General features: G+C 38.9%; 1 protein-coding gene across 8 annotated transcripts in view; it reads right to left on the reverse strand.

Annotated features, from left to right (window-relative positions):
- LTBP1 (latent transforming growth factor beta binding protein 1) overlaps nt 1-20,085 on the reverse strand; it is a 191,972-nt gene that overhangs the window by 39,041 nt on the left and 132,846 nt on the right. For all 8 annotated transcript variants that reach the window (XM_017746460.1, XM_017746464.1, XM_017746456.1 and 5 more), the window contains 6 exons: nt 19,627-19,749; nt 16,781-16,900; nt 12,520-12,642; nt 10,368-10,490; nt 5,518-5,640; nt 2,880-3,005 (listed from right to left, as the gene is read on the reverse strand). In XM_017746460.1, the coding sequence (XP_017601949.1) occupies nt 2,880-3,005; nt 5,518-5,640; nt 10,368-10,490; nt 12,520-12,642; nt 16,781-16,900; nt 19,627-19,749 (738 nt within the window). The remainder of the gene's footprint in view (nt 1-2,879; nt 3,006-5,517; nt 5,641-10,367; nt 10,491-12,519; nt 12,643-16,780; nt 16,901-19,626; nt 19,750-20,085) is intronic.

Below are 20,085 nucleotides of genomic sequence, written 5' to 3' on the forward strand. Positions count from 1 at the left end.
TGGGAATGGAGACAGAAGAGGTGCTTGAGGCAGGGTATTGACTTAAGCATCAGAGAACTTGAGGTTTTGCCAACATAGTTGATTAGCAGCCAGCTGGGTAAAACATCATCTTTACATGAACCCCAGAAAGCTCAACAAGGAACTAACGAGCACTCTGAGAGCCTTCCGTTCAGAGAGCCTGGCACAGTCAAACTGCTGAGCCTGGGGCAAGGCTGCAGTGGAATGTCACTGCTGCAACAAAAGTTTGTCTACACCTTGGAAGAAGACACAGTTTCCACAGCTGTTCAGTTTACTTTGGCCGATGGCCACAAAAACTCCATACCAGAACTGAATCACATGAGGTTCTTAAATGTTTTATGCTGTTGTTTCAAACTTTAAAAAAAACCAAGTCAAACTCATAACAAAATGTCTAGAGATGCAGAAAATCTGCTCCCCAGGTACAGAGAGGTGTGTGAACCCAGGAAAATTTTCTCAGGTTCTTCCTCTGACGGTATAAATAGTTATTATCACTCACTTAACTAGAAGTAAATTCACAGAGGCACTTAGTGTAAAGAACAGTAGCTCCTGCGGCTGGAAGGCACATCCTTTCTCAGCACCTGGAATGTCACACATTCCTTTTGTTTTATCTTGCCTTTTAGCATGAAACTAACACCACTACAAATATTAACACTGATGCCATCAGTGCTCCGTTAAAATAAGTTTTTTCAAAGCTCTGGAGTTGTTTTTATTAAAATGACAGAATGGAGAAACTAATTGTGGTGGAAAAGGAGTGCTGCTGCTTCAGAGACTAGAAGTACCCTTGCTTCGCCAAGTTATTAAAATACTTTCCAAGTGCTGAATATAAAGTCTGATCTGTATTCCATACACAACACCAATTACTTGTGAAGCATGCTCAACTGGTTTTGTACTTGTTTTATTCTTCATTAAAAAGTTCCAAAACTAGTCACAATCCTGGAAATAAGATCTTGTGACTTCATCTTTTTCTATTTAGTAAGTTTGGCTTTTTTGTTCTAATGGAGATTAACTTTGTATTACTTCATCATATATGATAGCAACCTTTCCCTGGAAACTGTGCTACTTTATTAACTGTCAGAGATGCAGAGGAGGTCATTGTTTCTGGTACATCTCCTAACATTAGATGCCAATGACTTTGGAATTTTTTTTTTGAAGTTGTGTTCCTTTTTGATTCTGCTTTTTTTAATTTCTGGGAGTTTGAATTCACAAGGTTGATAAGTGTTCTTCTAGCTTTGATTTGAAATAAAGTGTTTGGTTTCTACAAAGAGATGGCTGCATTCTTCTCTGGCCACTTTTTTTTTTTTTTTTTTTTTTTTTAGCTATGCTCAACAGTGAGGCAAAACACCTGCTACTACTTTTCTTGCAGAGAACTTGAAGATATGTAGCCATATCCTTCCTGAACACTGGGTGAAATGTATACATGCCGATGAAAGAGTCCATGAACATGCTTTGGAATTATCCCCATTACTTCAAATCATAAAATGTCGCCTCCTCCATCAATCATGGAGTTACTCAGATTTGCTCTCTCTAGCCCTCTTGACCAGGCTTCTGTCTTGGCAGTAAGAGAATGTGTCTTTCAACTTACACCATGGTTACAAATGAAGTAAAATTTTAGAGAGAAAAAAGCACTAAAAAACACTCCAGAATGTTTTATAGTTATCAATAATAATTAAACCAAAAATGGTGTGCTTGATGTTATGCTATATCTAAATGTACAGCACTTACTCCCTTACATCAGCATAACAGTGCTCCTGCCAGCAGTGTATTTCATTTCACGAGAGATCACATTACTAAATACATGACAGGTTATATGCCAGCTTGAATAATAAAGCTGTAATGCTGGTTTTTCTCTGCTATAAGCAGGGAGAGTAAATGGAACAGTCAGAGACAAGTTTCAGTCTTGAGTCTCTGACCTCATCCGCCAAAGGACAAATGTTTTCACTATCCTAAGTGAACTATGAGAAGAGCTGGCCTGTAACCAATCACATATGGATTTACTGGCCTATAATTTGGGAGAGAGAACAGTTGCTTACTTCTTGGATGCTTGAGATCCACTATCCATAGGTTCTAACACCGAGGTATCATCTGCTCCGTGCTTCTCCTCGGCATGTACCCTGCTGAAATACTACCATTTAATTTTTTCCTCTTCTGTACTTTTCACACAAGACTTCTTGTCTTGAACGCTCCTCTCACCCATAAGAACAGCCATTCTTAATGCAGTTAGGGGAGTGTTTATTTTCTATCAGCATCACTGACTACACAAAGCTGCATACCTTCTTGGTCTCATTGAGCACAAGTGTCCTGTTTTAAATTCAGTGCAGGAGAGCAGCATCACTAGCAAACGTGTGTACACCATTAGCAACAGGATATACTCTCATGATATAGTAACATAAAAAACCTAGTTACCCTAAATTCCAGGCTCCTGCTTGATGTTGCTGTAAAGATCTGATTACTGCTATTTACTCCATTTCTGTAATTTCAAAATGCCTGAAATGCTGTAATAAAAATACTGCACTTCACTACAACTTCTCACTGGAGTTACCATTCTGTTTTTCAAAAAAGTTTGGACGTGCAAAGCTCTGTTGTCTTCCACACAGCAATGAGAACATTCAGGCAGCCCAGGCTTGCTGATAATGCACTTAAGCTTCAAATTAGATAATCCTAAATATTCATGTGTATCTTACTCACAGAAACTTATCAGGAGCTTGAGTTCCAAACACACTTTGGACATCATCTATTTATGAGAAAAAAAATATAGGCCCTTAAGTGGCAGATTTTAGAATTAGTAGTGACTGACTGACTACTTTTCTCACCCTCCTAATAGCAACAAATCAATGGGAATGGGTTATTATAACTTGCCTCACCTTCGCACGTTCGGCCATCTGCAGACACAGAAAAGCCTCGCTCACATATGCACTGGTAGGAACCATCCGTGTTTAGACACTCTCCGTGTGGTGAACAGAGGTCAGATCTCTCACATTCATTGATATCTGAAAGCACAGACACATTAAGAGCTTTGCAAATCATCACAGCCTTAATACTAAGTCTTAGTTCAATTAATATTAAAAGCGGCTTTTATTTCCACCAGCTATGTAAATAGCTGCGTGAACGAGCTCATCTTCCAGAGTCACCAAATCTCCTGGGATCATTCTTAAACTCTGTAAAGATGTCATTATGTTCTGCTGCATCATACTCTTGCTATATCACTCTGTGACAAGGATGAGCAGAGAGTGATTTGTGAGATATCAGCATAAGTGCCATCCTAGCCAACATTTCTTCTGTGTTAGAGGAATTCTCAGACAGCTCCATCTCACTGCTTTTTCACTGCTGCACACTGGTCAACTTGGGCATCTGACTCCACATGTTACTAGCAGGTTCAGAGCTGCATCCTTCCCAGAAGGTTGATTTTTTTGTAATTCAAAGCCAAATGCTCTCTTTTTTTGCTGGTGGGGAGTGGGAATGATCCCATGAGGTTGCTGTGTAAGAGCTTGTCATCACTGTCTGTTTTGTTGGGTACTATTTTAAACTTAGAAAGCATTTTTCAAACTTGTGAATTTGAAAAACAAATATTTCCTTTTGATTGATGTCTCATGTTAGCAACCAAATCTGCCCTCAGAACTTAAGGACTGCATTCTTTCATTAAGGTACTACAACATTGTAATTGCACTTTTGTATTTTGCTTTCAGAAAATCTATTAAGAAGCATTCAGTACCATGCTGAGATCAAACACAAATTTACAAACAAAACTTACCCATGAGGCTCACTCATCCATTATCCCAACACTAGAATTTCTCATTTTTAACTGTACCTTTTGTTGCTTATAGCCACCCAGAATATATCAAAGTAGACAGCAATTTTGATATTCTAGAGAAATTATGATTTCAATATCATCATCTCAAGACCATGACATCCATTATATAATTTTCTTTAGATACAAACTGATTCTAGCCTGTGTGTAAACCTTCCAACCAGTGTCCTGAAATCATGGCCATAGGAGGAAAGAAAAGAGGCAGGCAGCTTGGGGACTTTGTATCTGCATGAAGTGCCTAAGGAAAAGTCAGTGCACTGTGCTTAACACAACACCTACATGTGTAAAGCTTTCTCTGAATTCATAGCAAATGCGAACCATCAACTACTTCCTGAAGCCCTCTGAAAGTTGGGAATGGTGGGAGATCAGCAATGACAAGGACAGTATTGTACATTCTCATACTGTACTCAAGAATTAGCTGTCTTAAAACTGCCAGAAAAATACTGGAAACCGAACCAGCTGATTATACAAGGTAGAATGATGTATTAAAAGACAGGAAAACAAAACTACCAGTGTTGGGGAAATAGAGTATAATATGTCTGAAAGAGCAAAGTGCAGTTTCTCATGTTTTGGACTCTTTTCAACTTTCTCCTTACCAAAACGCATATCCCTAACTTCTAGTCTAGTCCAGATTCAACTTGTAGACACTGCACTCTGTGATAAATTTGCCAGTTTAATTCAATAGCTCTCTGTCTGTACTGTCTGTCCCTTAGTTGGCTCATAAGTGCTTTCAGTTTTGTTATGTTTATCCATTTAAAACATGAGGCATATATCTACTGCTTCAGATGGCAAAGTGAAGAGAATAGCAGGGTATCAAAGCTGGCATTGATTTTAGCTTGTGATCACTTCTCTTTTATCTGCTAAAGCAAGGTCTAATACAGCACTTCTGTATGCTGAATGCAACATTTTTTTGAATTAGAAAGCAGTCACACAGAATACTCAGAACTTTTACAGTGAATTTACTGTTTGCTGCAAAAGATCTTCAATGTGGATCAGCTGGAATACAGTTTCTCAGCTCAAGTCTAAACTGTGCACAAGAGAGCAGCCAAAGCAAAGTCCAGTGTTCTGGTCCTTCAGCCATTTAGAACATGAACATGCTATCACTTTCCAGTTCAAATACCATGGTTTCTGTCTCATAAAAATGGAGAGCAAAAGGGAGTGATGAGGCATGTCTGGGTGTCGCGACAACATGAAGATGGGATCATTCAGAACGAAAACCTGGGAAGTGTTTTTCTGGGTTTGGCAATGCTGACTCAGTCTCAGATAACACATTCTCTTCCTTCCCACCCACCCTCCACAAAGCCCTGCAAGTGTTTTAGGGGTGATATCTAATGTGACTTGATGCTAACAATGCTGCTCTTGTTTCATCCCTGATTCACAACACATAGAATGTTCTGTCAAAAAAAATTTTCCAGGATTTGGGAGAAGAGCAGTGCTGTATCTCTGTTAGTTCTAACATAGATTCTCTTTCAAGTTATGAAGGCTGAGACTTCAGCCTTTTGAAATAATTTCTCAGCATGTATTTACAGAGAGAACAGAATGAATGAGAATAGAAAATGAGAAGAGTAAGAAAGTACTACAAATGATAAATGAGTTTCTCTTCCTTAACATGTTCTGTGACTATCACAAGTTACACTTACAAACTTGCACATTTATAATAATGATCCAGGTATTTTTTTACACCTATTTCATACCTTGACATCCCCTATTCGCTATCTGCTGGAAACCATCCGGACAAGTGCATTTGTAAGACCCTTCAGTATTTATGCAGCTTCCTCTTAGGCAAACATTGCTGTCTTGAAGGCATTCATCAACATCTGAAATTAAAAGGCAACTGAATTATTAGATGATGTCAAAACTGAAGAAACTTTTAATAGTGATACTTTGATACTAACATAACTTGAAGCAACTGTGGTACATGCATGGAAATCAAGTTTACTATGCCTTAGCATTGATTCTTTGTTACTTTCCTTTCATCATGTCATCAAACTTCTCATATTTCTAGAGGGCTTTGAAATTTGAATTTGTATGTGATTTATTCCTAGTAGATATGACTCATGTACCATCTGCATCTCTCACAAAAGCACATCTTAACAGTAATGCAGTTAAAAAGAAATCCAAGCTGCTGTACATTTAGAAGACAGACACAAATACACCTACTAGTGCAAATCTAAAAAAATCATCTTTGGGCATGTTTAAACCACCACACAGAGATCCCTGAGCTGGAAGTGACCTGACTCAGACGTCCCCTGAGAGCAGGCAAGCCCAAGCATAGCTGGTGTGTCACACTAGGCAGGATGTGCCTGTGGAGACTGCTCACACAACAGCCACGTGGGCAAGAGGCTCGTAGGACAGGGACCACACTATGTGCACTGCTGTGCTAATGTGTGGCTTTTCATGCAGTTCTTGAGATGCAATACAGCCATTTCACAGGCTTATTTAGCAGCTGGCTCATGAAGCTGAATGGTTGCTTTTGCACAGTGCTGCACTCAAGCCATAAATCCAGCTCCAGAGTCCAGGCACGCAGGATCTTGTTTCCCAGCTGCTGATACACCACGTTCAGCATCAAGCCTCAGGCCTGTACACTCTGCCCTGGTGTCTTGATATCCATGGGATAAATGGCTGACACACAGCAGGGAAAGTTTCAGGACACAAACTAGACACGAGGTAATCAAATATTTCAAGAAGAGGGCACTGGCATTGTCTCCATCTAAAGTATTTTCTTCCCATTGTCTTTCAAAAGGCTTAAGGTCCAATGGAGGAAACAGAGTACAGCTACTTGGGGTAGAGGATTAAGTCAGCAAGTGCCGACATTCCAGTGATATTATGCAGTTTTGGTTTCATTACAGCTAAAGATCACAAGGTATTTGGTGACTGTAACTCTAAGTTTTAAAAGCAACAGAAAGTAAGAGAGTCAAATAAAAAAGGCTGTCTCATAAGCAACTTCCCTCTGCCTCCACAGAGCCCTACCTAATAATCTACCAAGTCTATTGCTTTGATAATGTAGTTAGTTTCCTTTGAAAAACAGTAATCAAAGACTTTTCCCAGTATCTTTGATTATTCTGATTTCTTAAGTATGGATTTTAGCTGATTAGAATTGTAACTTTTTCCTGTGCTGGAGGAATGAATAACAACTGTAATTAAAAAGAGGACATGACCTCATTTCTACATTTATCTTTGGAAAGCCCACGCTATATCACTCTCCTTGGGATTTAATCTATTTAACATAAGTAAGAAATAGGGATAGCTTTCTTACATAAATGAATGTTATTTAAGATAAAATTGCACTTAATGTTGACAAAGTTGTGACCTTTAGATAACCACATGTTTTATAACCATTTTCAACTACGAAATAAAGTGTGGCTTATTTAAAAAGCAATTAATTTTGACTAGAAGCAGGAGAAAAATTAATGACTCCCTTGTGCTAAGTTAATGCCAAGTCTCACAACACGAAGGTGTCTTCTGCCAAATTCAGTCAAAATGCATTATTTTCCATATAGGATGCAAACCTCCCTTTCTCTGATGCAGGTCTTCATAGATCCTATGAGTGCTGCATGAGAATCCCCAGAAAAATCAGAGGCAGTAAATCATGCTTGAGACATTCAGTGCTTTTTACCACCCTTTACACACGCATGTCTTGAACATTTTGGCTAGCAAAATCTCTGAAAACTCTAGAACACTGGAGACTCTTACACTTTAGACTTTCTTCCAGTAACCCAGGTTCTTTGAGATGTACAGTCTGTACGCAAGTCCCACTGGTGCATATTCCCACTCCCTGTCGGTTAAGACAAGGCCTCACAGGTGCCCTCACACTTTGTGTTCCCTCTTATTCAGGGTGACAATGAGCAGAAAGTCTCAGTGTCACTTCATCTCAAGAACAAGATGCTGAATGAGAGACCAAGGCAGAAGACAAACATGCATGTGGGTGTGTATCTTGAAGACATACTGCATGTATACTTGTATACATCGATGTATACAAGTTATTTGCAAATAACTTTTTTTCTTGAACAAGTAAAATACCGCACAAAGGCTTCCAGACAAAAACTTCAGCCAGGGAGTTGCAGAGTTATGCAGTTGCACAGCATAATTCTGCCAAATTCTGCAATACCCCTAGAAGTTTGCACAAGTTATAATGATCAAAACAGCAAACTGCTTCTCACATATAACATCTTTAAGAAAACTTCTGAACCAGAAGAAATCCTAATTAAACAAACACATTTCTTTCAAGTGGTTTGCTAATTACATTGGTTTTACAGCATCATACATTTTTTGGGTATCCTCTGATGTGACAAATGTCCATACCTGGCTCTTCAAGAAACTGGACAGAATCTGAACCACTTTGTTCTTTCCAGACAACTGTGCTGTGCTATACCCACAGTTTTTTGTCATCTCTTTCCTGCTTTCTCTGTGAAGTGTTAGAAAACATTGAGGTAAATAGGCTAATCCAAAAATCAGAGACCATTATGTGGAGAAACACTGGATGTCTTCTTCAGGTGATTTACTCTTTAGTTTCCAAGGTGCAAAAAGCAGTCTGTAATATCCTGTACTTCAGAAAATTTTGAAGGGATATAATGAAAGCACAGAAGAACTACTTCCACTTCAAGAGACTAATTATTTTGTGCAGGACTTGCCATATTTACAGAAGTCTTCAGTGAACAAACTATGTCTACAGAAATTAACCCCTCTGTCACTGGGTAGAGAAGCTGTAAATTTGGTTGCAGACTTTTAAATAAGACAAAGATCCTGGGGTAAAGGAGTGGTTTTGCCCTTTTTCCTTGTTTGATTCAATCCCTCTTCTTTTGCCTTGAAAGTGTCTGAAAGTATTTTGTCTTGAAAACTGCCTTTGAGCAGGATAAAGAAAGAGTGGAAGATAAAGCATGGACCTATCTTGACAGGCCAGGTAATGGAGAGCTGCAACAGCTACCATGACTTCTTGGGCTGTATGAAATGCACCAAAGCAGTCTGATGAGAATTTTGAAATCTCATCTGAAGCCTACTCAGAGCAAGTTACAGTAGTTATCAGGAACGATACCATATTATCTGTTCTGCCTTTGGGAGTCAGGAAGGACCTGTGATCCTTTACACCACATTTTTCTCTGATTCTTGACAAAGTATCTCTGCATCTGCTGCAATTCATGAAGATCTTGAAGCCAGATGAGAGCAAATTTCTTTGACTCAAATTTCTAGTGCATTGGATCATCAACCCACATTTCTTGAAGCTGATGCAAGTGATGTCGGTACTCAGCACGAATCATGAGAAGATTGTGTTAAGTTCTTCCATGAACATATTCTCCAAATAGCTCAGGACCAAAGAGTATCGGTGTGCTGAGGAGATTTTAAAAGATATCCTTATTCCTTGTTGGTGAGAACTTCAAGAGATGCTGTCACTCATTGAATGTGGACAATCCAGTATAATCACTGCTGACAAAGTCTGTTACAGGTTTGTCTTGAGAAAACAGCATTTGGTTGGCCCAGGGGGAACTGCTCTTCTTCCTGGATCACTTGAAGAGGAGGACTCCTGACCTATTGTTGTGAGGGAGAAGGTGAGGACTGCCTTCCAAGTGCTATGTGGAAGATAACCTAGCAGCAGAACACTATTTGGTAGAACAGCAGTAAGCAGATTCTTGCATGGTATCAGCAGCTACAGAAAGCACACCAGAGACTGAAAAGCTTTTATGAGCTAATGCCACCTGTACAGTGAGACCTTAACTGAGAGCTACTTCTCCCTGCTAGCGTGAGATAAGAAAGCAATTGAGGTACAATCTTTCCTGGAGCTTGCTAGGAAGCAATCTTACATTTTCAAGGTGACCATGAGTAGCGCAGCAGATGTACCATATCAGATGGTACAGCCAACAACAGAGAAGAGGGAATAGCTTTGAAATGCTTCATTAGAAAAACATCAGTTTGCCAATTACTGGACAATGAATTGTTCTACTTGAGAGATAAGAGGATTTTTTTCTCTAACACAGCATTTCTCTGTACATTTAGTGTACATCTCTCACTTCTTACTTTTATTTTTATAAGCTCAGTACCTAGACTGCCTTTTGAGACCGTGCAAGCTGTGAGCTCCAGCAGATCCCCTTGGAACTTGTAGTCTACTAAATACCTTCTCTTGCCAGTGCACATGTGTGACTGTGGTGGCTGGCTGCAGGTTCCCAAAACCAGCTGGAGAAGCTTTAACTAGCAGGCCCCCATGAGAACAGTGTATTCTGGCAGAAGCTTTGTAATACAGAGCCTCTGTGTCAGAACTTAAACAACAAGGTTTGGAAAGGTTGACTTGTTTTCGGTAATAACGTGAACTGGTCTTCCAATCTTACTGCTGGAAACACGTGTCCTGATTTTTTGTATGTGGAAAGATGACAGGGACTATTTCTAAGAACCATTAAATATGTGGTTGTGTTGGTGGGAATGAATGGTTAGCAGTGTAGAGAAAAAGAGGCAACATATATTTCTGCTCCATTCTTAAAAAAGTTCATGCCTATAGCTGCAATACTCAAGACCTTATTGAAAAAAAATTAATCAGTAGCTAAGTCCCTCAGCTTACCTTCACACTGATCTCCAGTAGATGATAATGTGTAGCCTTGGCTACAGATGCATCTGAAAGATCCTTCTGTGTTCCTGCAGCGCCCATTCGTACAGACTGATCGCTGATGGCATTCGTTAATATCTGCAGCAGCAGAGACAGCGAAAGTGTTACACATCTGAAAATACCAATTACTCATCAAATGGTGCAAAGACCAAGCCTGAACAGAACAGCAAAGCACAGTGTCAATATCCAGTACTGCTTAACTTGTTTGTATTTATTAAATACAGACAGTCATTATAATGCATAAAATTATATGAAACTGCAGACTGTGTGTTTTCCTTGAGATGACTGTGTTCAACATTCTCTCCTATAATGTCAATTTATCCCTCAATGCACAATTGGGTACACACAGACTCACAAATACACACACATGCTGCCTGAGAGCTGCTTTTGTTTCTGTTACATCTGGCAGAGGTAACAAGTCAGCCACTCCAGTGAGTCAGCAAAACCCACAAAATACTTTCCAGCAGGATCACCACCTTTAACAGGGTGTGGTTTTCAGATGCACACTGACAGGCTGTTCCCCTATTAAGCTGTACGTTAAGGCTCCTTAAAATTCTTGACTTGTAACAGTATTAATCATCTAACTGTGGGGAAATGTCTCTTTGCTTCCACAACACTGCTAATCCCTCTGCGCTTCAGTTCTCTTTAACTGGGGTCAAACTGAGCTAACAGATGGATTTGAACATAAAACTTAAATTTTCCTATGGAAAACTCAAAGTATTGGAGGGGAGTGACACCTTGAATTCAGAACATAGCACATGCCTTGTTTGAGCTAGGAAGCCTATTTTCTCTCTGTTGTATAAAAAGTATTCATTAAGAAGCAGTATTTAAATTGACTTGGTGAGTTCTTGGTCACTTTTAGCATTTTGGCAAAGCTGAATGTCTTTCTGGAAATACACTTCAGTTCAAACAGCAGAATGTTACTCAATGAGGTTTTTCAGGTCTGTGTTATGGCTGTACAGTCTGACCTCCTAAGTAACGGTTCCCTGCAACCACAGAAGTTTAGAATTTAAGGATCACTGAAATCTGTGGGGCTGCACGAAGCAGCTGGGCATGTGTACGGGTCCTTACTTTAGAAGGGTGCACTTTAAGAAGAACAGTCTGCACATGCCAGCTAGGCTTGGCAAGGGCTCTTTTCCATGAAAGGCTCAGAGGAAGCAGTCAAATTTTGTCTACATATTTTCCCCAAGATCAGTCTGCTGTGTGTCCTGAACAGCATATTTAACTCACTCAAGACACTTAACTTACACTGATGTTTTGTTTCAAACTTCCTGACAAATTTATATGAACAATCATTTAGTTTTACTGCATTATTTTTAGCACTCAGAAGTCTGAAAGTGTTCAGTGCTGTACAGAGACACTTAGGGAAGGGTGAGGGAACGGAAAAAGAGGGAAACCCAACATCTGACAAGAAACATGTAGGTTTCTCTGTGCTTCCACAGCCTAGAGACACTGTCCCAGATTTTTACCTTTAGGAAGAAGTTTTAAGTGCCTTCTAGTTAAGGAGAGGAATATTCTTTCCTCCTGTACACAGTCTAGGTTCTCCCTCAGACTTCTTCACTCTAACTTAAGACCCAATTTTGTTCCACTGGAGCAGTCCTGATAGGAATTTTAGATGTGGAAGAAATGTGGAAACTGACACTTTGGAGGTACAGGTACTGTTCCTAGAATACAACACCAAGCTCTCTCTCTCTCAATGCACTACTGGAAATACAGTGACACCAGTGCAGGCAGTGTTAACAGCACGGGTTTTTTGATTCCACTCACCCACATGGTAGAAAAAAAAAAAAAAGAAAGAAAAGCAAAAGCCACTGTCCCTAAACCTCCAAAATGCCAGATATGCCAAGGATTTTGCAAAAATTCCAGTTTAGCAATGTAAATATTACTACATGTTCTTGACTGGCTTTATAACACATGTCAAAATCTACAGTGTGATCACAGAAGCCATAAAAGGGAAATACATATTCTTAAATTTTGGGGTTTTTAGCATCAGTGTTGTATATTTGTTGTTTCTCCATTAAAAGCAAAATGAAAAAAAAAAAAAGATGAAAAATATTATCTAAAAGTTAAGTGCAACCTTATGAATTTTAATTGTATTCTTTCTTACCTTCACACTGATCCTTTGATGCAGAGAGTTTGAAACCCTGGGCACAAATACACCTGAAGGATCCCTCTGTATTTTCACAATGTCCATTTGTACAGAGATTGCCATACTGACATTCATTTATATCTGTGAACAGAAAGAAAGCGCAAGAAATTAACTGGGGTACAACCACCTTTCAGTTGAGCTTGGGAATATATTCACATTACATCATAAGCTTGGTTATTATTCGTGAGGAATTTCAATGGGATTTCAGCACTTCATGCAGGTCCCTTTGTAAGGCTACTCTACATACTCAACAAGGAACTCCACTGGATTATGCAAAATCTCTCTTCCTAGTCACAAACCATCCTTTCTTTTGAAGAACTTGAAAGTGGCTTTTTTTTCTATAAGCTATCCCACAGACATCTACTTTCATCCTTCTCTGAAAGAAGGATATTAACTAGATGGGCCACTTTCTTTAGCCAACATGAAAATTGCTGTGTTGCTACTTAACACTAATTTTCAAGAATTTCTTCTGAATGCAATTGGTATAAATCTACAAAGCAAAAAGCAAGCATAAAAATAACATATATAACAAATCCAGCCGGAATTAATTCTGTATTCTAAAATAACAGTTACTGTTTTTCTCCTCACAGTGGTTTTCACTTTAGAAAAAAAAAATCATTTTAGTTTTCAAATTTTATTTCTTTATTTTGGGGTTGCAGTAGTCAGCACATGTCCCTGTTTTTATGGAAAAAGCTGTATTTTTTTAGCTTCACTGATGCAGGAAAAGAACTACGCTTTGTTTGTTTCTATATGCCAGAAATCATATTATTCCCAATTATCCTGTCTTTTGCCACCACAAAGCACACAAAACCCATCAACATAAAGAAGTGCTAATTATTTGACACACTTGTATTTAGGCAGCTGTAGCACAGGGAGAGCTGGAAGAAGATTAGACATCTTTAAATCACCATCATCATAACTCTTGCTAGCTATGGGAATACGTGCAGTAACTTCTCCTCACATGTACTTACACACATGGCTCTTTACAAGCTCCTGTACCACCTGCCTTTGACAAAGCTCATCTTTCCCCAGACGTAAATGAAATCACCACTGTCCATATTCCAAATGACCTACAACTCTTGGTTCCTCACTTGAGCCTCTAGCTCTGTAAATAAGATGTAAATAAGATGCTGCAGCCTGGCCAAGCAGACGAAGTGACATCCTCCCAGAGACGACAGCACAGATCCACAGGTGCTGTGCTATGCCATTCAGTAGGTGTTACTACTTATTCCTGTCTCCAAGGCTTATTTCCCAGCTGTTCTACTGTTGCAAAATGTGCTTGCTCTACAAAACACAATCTTTGCTCTCAATGTACATGGTCAATGCTCTAATTGAAGAAAGAATCTGTCCAAACACAGAGAACCCAATTTGGGCATACAAATTTCCAACTGAACAACAAAACTGCTTCTTATACATTCATTGTCATCTCCAAGCTTCTTGACAAAGAAACTTGGAATACTATGTCTGATTTTTGGATGGGACTCAAAGATCAAGAGTCTTCCCCATAAAGCCAGCAGAAAAACCAGGAACAGAAATTAAATCTTCTGAGATGAAATCCAGAGCTAGAACTGATTCTGTTGATGCTACCTACAGCAGGGCTAGAGGTATTTGGATTAGCTCTGCTGACTTCTGTATTAGTTTTAATATCTTCTAACAGGATCCTTAAAACTGTACAAGCTGAATATTGATACTTAACCATGGAGCTTCAAAATCCACCCCAGTGATAATCACGAGGATGAAGTGGTTAGGATCTAGAAAGTTTTGTCGACCTGGTTTTTTAAATTTATCAACACACAGAAGTGTGCTCTAGATACATCATGATATATGACATTATTTGAATGTGCAAATGTGCAGAGAGAAAAATGGAATAAAAATAAATCAGTGCTTGAAAGTAAACTTAAAACCCAATGAATCATTTCAGATATTTTGTTCCTGTACAACATGAATGCATTGAAGGACCTGGGACAGTGGTAATTTCAAGACAATGAGGAGGCAGGCTGTGCAGGTGTCCTTTTCCATTTCTTCCAATATGCACTGAACATTCCCACCTAAACTCCAGTTAAGTGTAGTCTACCCAAATTTGAAGTGAACTGATTGACTTGCCTTAATGAAACAGAAGTGGCCATGTTCCTGGCTTTAAATCCTGGAAGATTACAATATAAATGGCATCAAAGATCTATCTGCATCATTGTTACACTAGATTTTCTATGCCATAAAGTGCAGACGGAGGAATGAAGTGAGGTAAAAAAAATACTGAGGACTGCACTGTGGAAAAGCAGAAGAGCCGCAACTGACCCAAACTAATAGGAGAAACAACGAATTTATGGAACAATGGATTTAAATACCCTTCACAGACAATGGGAAATACTTTCCTTTTTGGTGTATTTAAACTGTGCCATATTGCAGAACTATAGATTTATGACAAATTGCCTGCATTACATTTTCTAAAATGTATATGGCTCATTTCCAACATGATGTAAGCCTAGGATAAACATAAAATGGACTGATCACATCACTAATGAAGTGAGTAAGAATGTCTAGGCTTAGAACATTTCATAAAACAAAGGAAAAAAGGGAAACTACATGTAGTAATACAAGGAAAAAAATTATCACTTGAAACCAAGATATATCCCTTACATGACTTAGTTCTGAGAAAAGCACTGACTTCTCTCATTTCCCTCCTACTAACCTGGTTAGCAAGAATGAAACAACTGAAAGTTATGCCAGGGAATTTTCAACCAGGCTATTTTCATAAATAGGTACAGAAATAAAGCTTAATATTGGGAAAGAAGGCAAAATTAAGCCAACACTTTGCAAAAAAAAAAAAAAGGAGTTAAGTAAGAGAGTTCTAACAGAGTACATATGCCACATTCTTTGCAAGGGCACCAGTAATCCAGGAAGGTGGGAAGGAATGAAACAAAGATGAATGTGGAGTAATTTGTGCAAAGTGAAACCCGTTAATTTGTTGTGAACATTTCATAGCCTGCTACAACTCCATTAAAATCCATGAAATTACCTGAGAAATACATTCCTCCACAGCAAGTCAAATGACAAGACCAAATATGCAGCTATGACATGGCAGATCGGTTCAGACAGTTTGACTTCTTCAGAAAACAGGATGGTTGAAAACAGTGTAATCTGCACAGCAAAACTGGTGGTGAGGTTCTGACAGCCACACCATTGCTTCACTGCAACCTGGCTCTAATCTTGATCCACAGATCAGCAGCACATTTGCAGTTGGAGCACAGCAGATCCCAGTCTCCAGAGCTGTTTCCACCAAACACTGCTCTTAGACTGCTTTGTGAACTGAACCAAATCACAGAACTGGGAGCCATTACAAAATAAGCTATGGAAGTACACTGACAATCTGCCCTACAACAGTAATGCAAGCAGCCCCTCGATGTAGGTTATGGTACAGCTGTTTAGGTAACATGGTTATTCCAACAATCTCACAAATTACAGGGCATGTGCTACATGGAGTGGGCAGGAATATTCACAACATATAGCAGATTCTTCACAACTGATGCTAAATTTAAGTTTCTGGTAGTGTCCTGAAAAGTGGCACTCGAAACTGCAAAAGTTATTTCTTTTTGCGCAATGGAATAATTTGCTCTTTCTTACCTATATCTCAAATAACCAAAACTGATCTTGAAAAAAAAAATTAATCTAACATTTAAAAACAAATAGACAAAAATAAAATGCGAGAAATCTGTCCTAAAACCTTAACCTAAAGTGAGACAAGAGGCTTTAAGATATGATAATGTTTTGCTAGAAGTACAGATAATTTAGGAGTTTTATTAATATGCTCCATGAGCAAAGTCCCATATCCTACTGAAAAACCCGTGAGTCACACTGATGTATTAGCACTCACTTGTCTTTCCATTTCCAAACAACAGCCTACTAGTATTTCACTGACAATACACCCCCTTTCTGTTCCATATTTTCTATTTCAAGAATTTTGTTTCGTAGTTCATAATTATGCTGTTTGTAGTCTAGATTCAGTGCTCATTTATCTACAGTAAGACAAGATTTCCTCATATATACTGTGCCTGAGAACATAAAAGAATTTCAAAAATCTCGTATTTTCAGTTATTTTCAGTTATTCTTGAATGAAATGAGGACCCAGGGCAACGTGCTGTCATCAGGTTGTAACACTGATTGAATATGAAATACAGCTCAGAAGAACTATAACCAGAGAGACAAAGAGTACTAAACGTACCATGGCACTGTCCATTCCAGCCTCTGAAGCCCACTCTGCAAGGAATGCACTGGTAAGAGCCAGGAGCATTAAGGCACTGTGCATCTGGACAGGTGGTTGGAGTCAGGCATTCATCGATGTCTTCAAAAGAGAAGATAAAAGGAAATACTGGTCAAAGCCATAATAGAACACTGAACAATAATCTGGTTACTCTGACTCTCCTCCTGTGATACTAAAGCATTTAAAGAGTTGCATACTTTATCTGTTAGAGACACAGGAATGAACAAGTTCACACAGATTTGTACCAGCAAAGGGGCATCTCCGAGAAATACAGTAGCTCATAACACATGCAACTGAATCTGAATTCTCTGTTACACTACAAATCTTTGGTAGGTCTTCCAGAATACACACCGTGTCAGATTTCTGGCTATGATAGGTAAGAAAAACTTTCCTTATGTTACTCCTTTACCATATTGAAGTGCCTGAGATTCCTCCTATAGTCAGATTTTGGAAGATCATTGCAACAATAGTAAAATTGAAACTCTGGCTTCCAAAAGCAAAGCGCAATTTGGTATTCTCCAATGTTGCAGAGTTATATAAGTGCTATGGGGACTAAAAATGTAATTGTGTGAATTAGAATCAAAGATGCTTACATGAAGCAAGAAGTTACTTTTGTCTGAAAGAAGGCACAAGCCACATCACTGAGGCTGGCAATGTTTAGGGTGATAGAGGGACTTTCTGCATCAGGCAAGGTCCTAGTTTACCCATGACAAGAAGAGATAGGTCCTGAAAAAGTCATGGAACTCATGTTCAGGCTCTGAGGAAGAACAACTTCTTCCAGCACCAAGGAAATCCATAATACATGCAACATATGCAATCTAGAGGAGACTGCAGACAAAAAACAACATTCAAAGACAAGTTGCTGTCAAGTGACCAATGATCAGAAGATGCTGGAATTAAAACTGTGTAGGCAGCTTCCTTGCAGTCTGCTCCCATGTGTGAGATCATTTCATATTATGGTCTTTAATTACACAATAACTACAATCTTTCCCATGAAATACTTGCTTCATGCAGTGCACAGACCTAATTAAACTGTCAGTCACCTCTGAACTCAGCTTCCTAAGCTCCCATCCTTTTCCTGCCCCAGGCCTTGCAGTTTTGTGTTCTGCAGTTAAGGACTGCTACTTGAGCACAGATCGTAGGGAGGAAATTCACTCCTAGTTTTGAGAACAAGCTCACAGAAGTAGCTCCCAACACTTTTAATTTAACTGGAAAATGCTCCAAACTTGAGAGAATTGAACATCCCAGCTCCGAACAACTCACTGGATGTGGGCAAATAACAATTTTTCATAGAATCACAATTGTCCAGCTTAGAATACTTTCTCATAAAACAGCAATAGGCTTCTTCAGCTGCTACGATGCAGACCTGCAGAAGTTTCTCATGAAACTGCTGTGAGATTTTTTCTTAATTACAAGAAAATCCATTTCTACTGTAATCTCTTCTCAGACCTGTCTGGATTGTGTCTGCCCTCAAAACATACAACATGAATTATGTACTTCATACAGAAATTTTCAGTCAAAATAAAGTCTAAATGCTGCAAAGCTTAAAAACAAATCCCAAGAAGATTCTATAAGAATTCTTCATCCTATGCAATGATATTCAGCTATGACTATAACACTGTTCTACATAAACAACAGACTACAACAGCATATATGCACTCGTTACATTCCCCTAGCTAGGCCCATGACAGAGCTTATGTGAATATAGCTTGAAGGCAGAATGAAGATAGGGTGAGGAAGTGCAAGTGAACTGTGAATGTTGTGTGCAGCTTGGATGACTCTTGCCTTTGTCTCTGAACTGTGGAGGAGGTGGAAGGAAGTTTTTTGCGGAATCAGAAACCTGTCAGTAGGGTGATCATACTATGAAGGTGTAATGACATGGTGAAATGATGCCCTGAATGTGTAATTTCCTTGGTTTGATGGATTTAGTATAGGAAGGTTTTTTTCCCTTATGCAACCTTAAATAACTTTCAACAAAAAACTTGGTTTCAGAAATTACATATTGTTAAGTTAAATTATAGAGGACTAACACCACACTATTTAAAATACAAGTTAATAACAAATTTGATGTACTGTAATGGCCTGATTTCTAGCCTAACTGAATCACAGACTTCCTACTCACAGAGAAGATTTGCAAAGACTAGTTGTAAGAGTAGTGAAACAGCTAAATAAATACAAAAAATGGAAGAGGAATCATTTAAAATTAAATGATTTCTTGTGGTTTTTATTTCACAATTCAAGTTGAAAATGAAAAAAATACCAGGAAAAAAGGCAAAAATATCACATTAAAAAATAATGTGAAGCTTTGAAGGTCACATGTCCCAGGATCTCCTGCAGCATGAAATGTCTGCTAGATAGAGATACTGAAAAGGCAACCTATCATTTGCTACCTTTTATAATATAGGAAAAACGACAACTTTTTTTTAACAGAAACTTGGTATGCAGGTAAGGACTAACAATGAAGTTAAGTGATTCCATGGCAAGAGACGATAAAATGGCTGTCCCAAGATGGCTCTGTACACAGTGGGGAAACTCCTTTGCATCATCTTAAGTTTAAATAATAGGAATTGAATTGCCGTTCCAGACACCAAATAACGACAAAGATGAAGAGTACTCACAAAGGCTTCTTGTTTAAGATTGCACCCCCTGGGATTTGTCCCTTTGCGGCTCAAGCTGCAGCGCTAAGCCTCTCTTGAATAGCAGGGGATGTTAATCATTCCAAACAGGAGTAGTTTGGCACTGGTTTTGTGCTATCAATAAATGGTGACTTCACTTCATCATCGCCACTGTGAAGAGTCCAAACCTACCTCCACATTCCCCTCTCCTGTTCATTTGGTATCCACTGTCACAATATTCACATCTGTATGAGCCAAGAGTGTTTATACAAAAGCCTTCTCCACAAGTATGAGGTCTTGAACATTCATCAAAATCTGCAGATGACAAAGAGAAGAGAAGCTGCTTCACCATCAAAGTATTTCTGAATGCTTGCATCTCCTCAAAACTCTGCTTTAACGAAACTCTAAGTTTGGATTTTTGAAGCTGTTTGCAAGCCACCTCACTGCACAGAGAGAATGAGTTTGAGAAACAACCAGGGTATAGGAAGGTGGCCTGTGAGCACCCCTCTGGCTGCAAACATGTGTTGCTGCATGTATGCAGTGCCCAGGCCAGCACTAACCTAAGGTGGACCACAGCCCCTTCAAGCTGTTTGTGTTGCTTTGTGAAGTCTGTGACTGTTTGCAGCTATATTTTAAAATATGGTTTGTTCC

The sequence above is a fragment of the Corvus brachyrhynchos genome, unplaced genomic scaffold (assembly GCF_000691975.1).
Source record: "Corvus brachyrhynchos isolate BGI_N302 unplaced genomic scaffold, ASM69197v1 scaffold70, whole genome shotgun sequence".
In the NCBI taxonomy this organism is placed as follows: Eukaryota; Metazoa; Chordata; class Aves; order Passeriformes; family Corvidae; genus Corvus; species Corvus brachyrhynchos.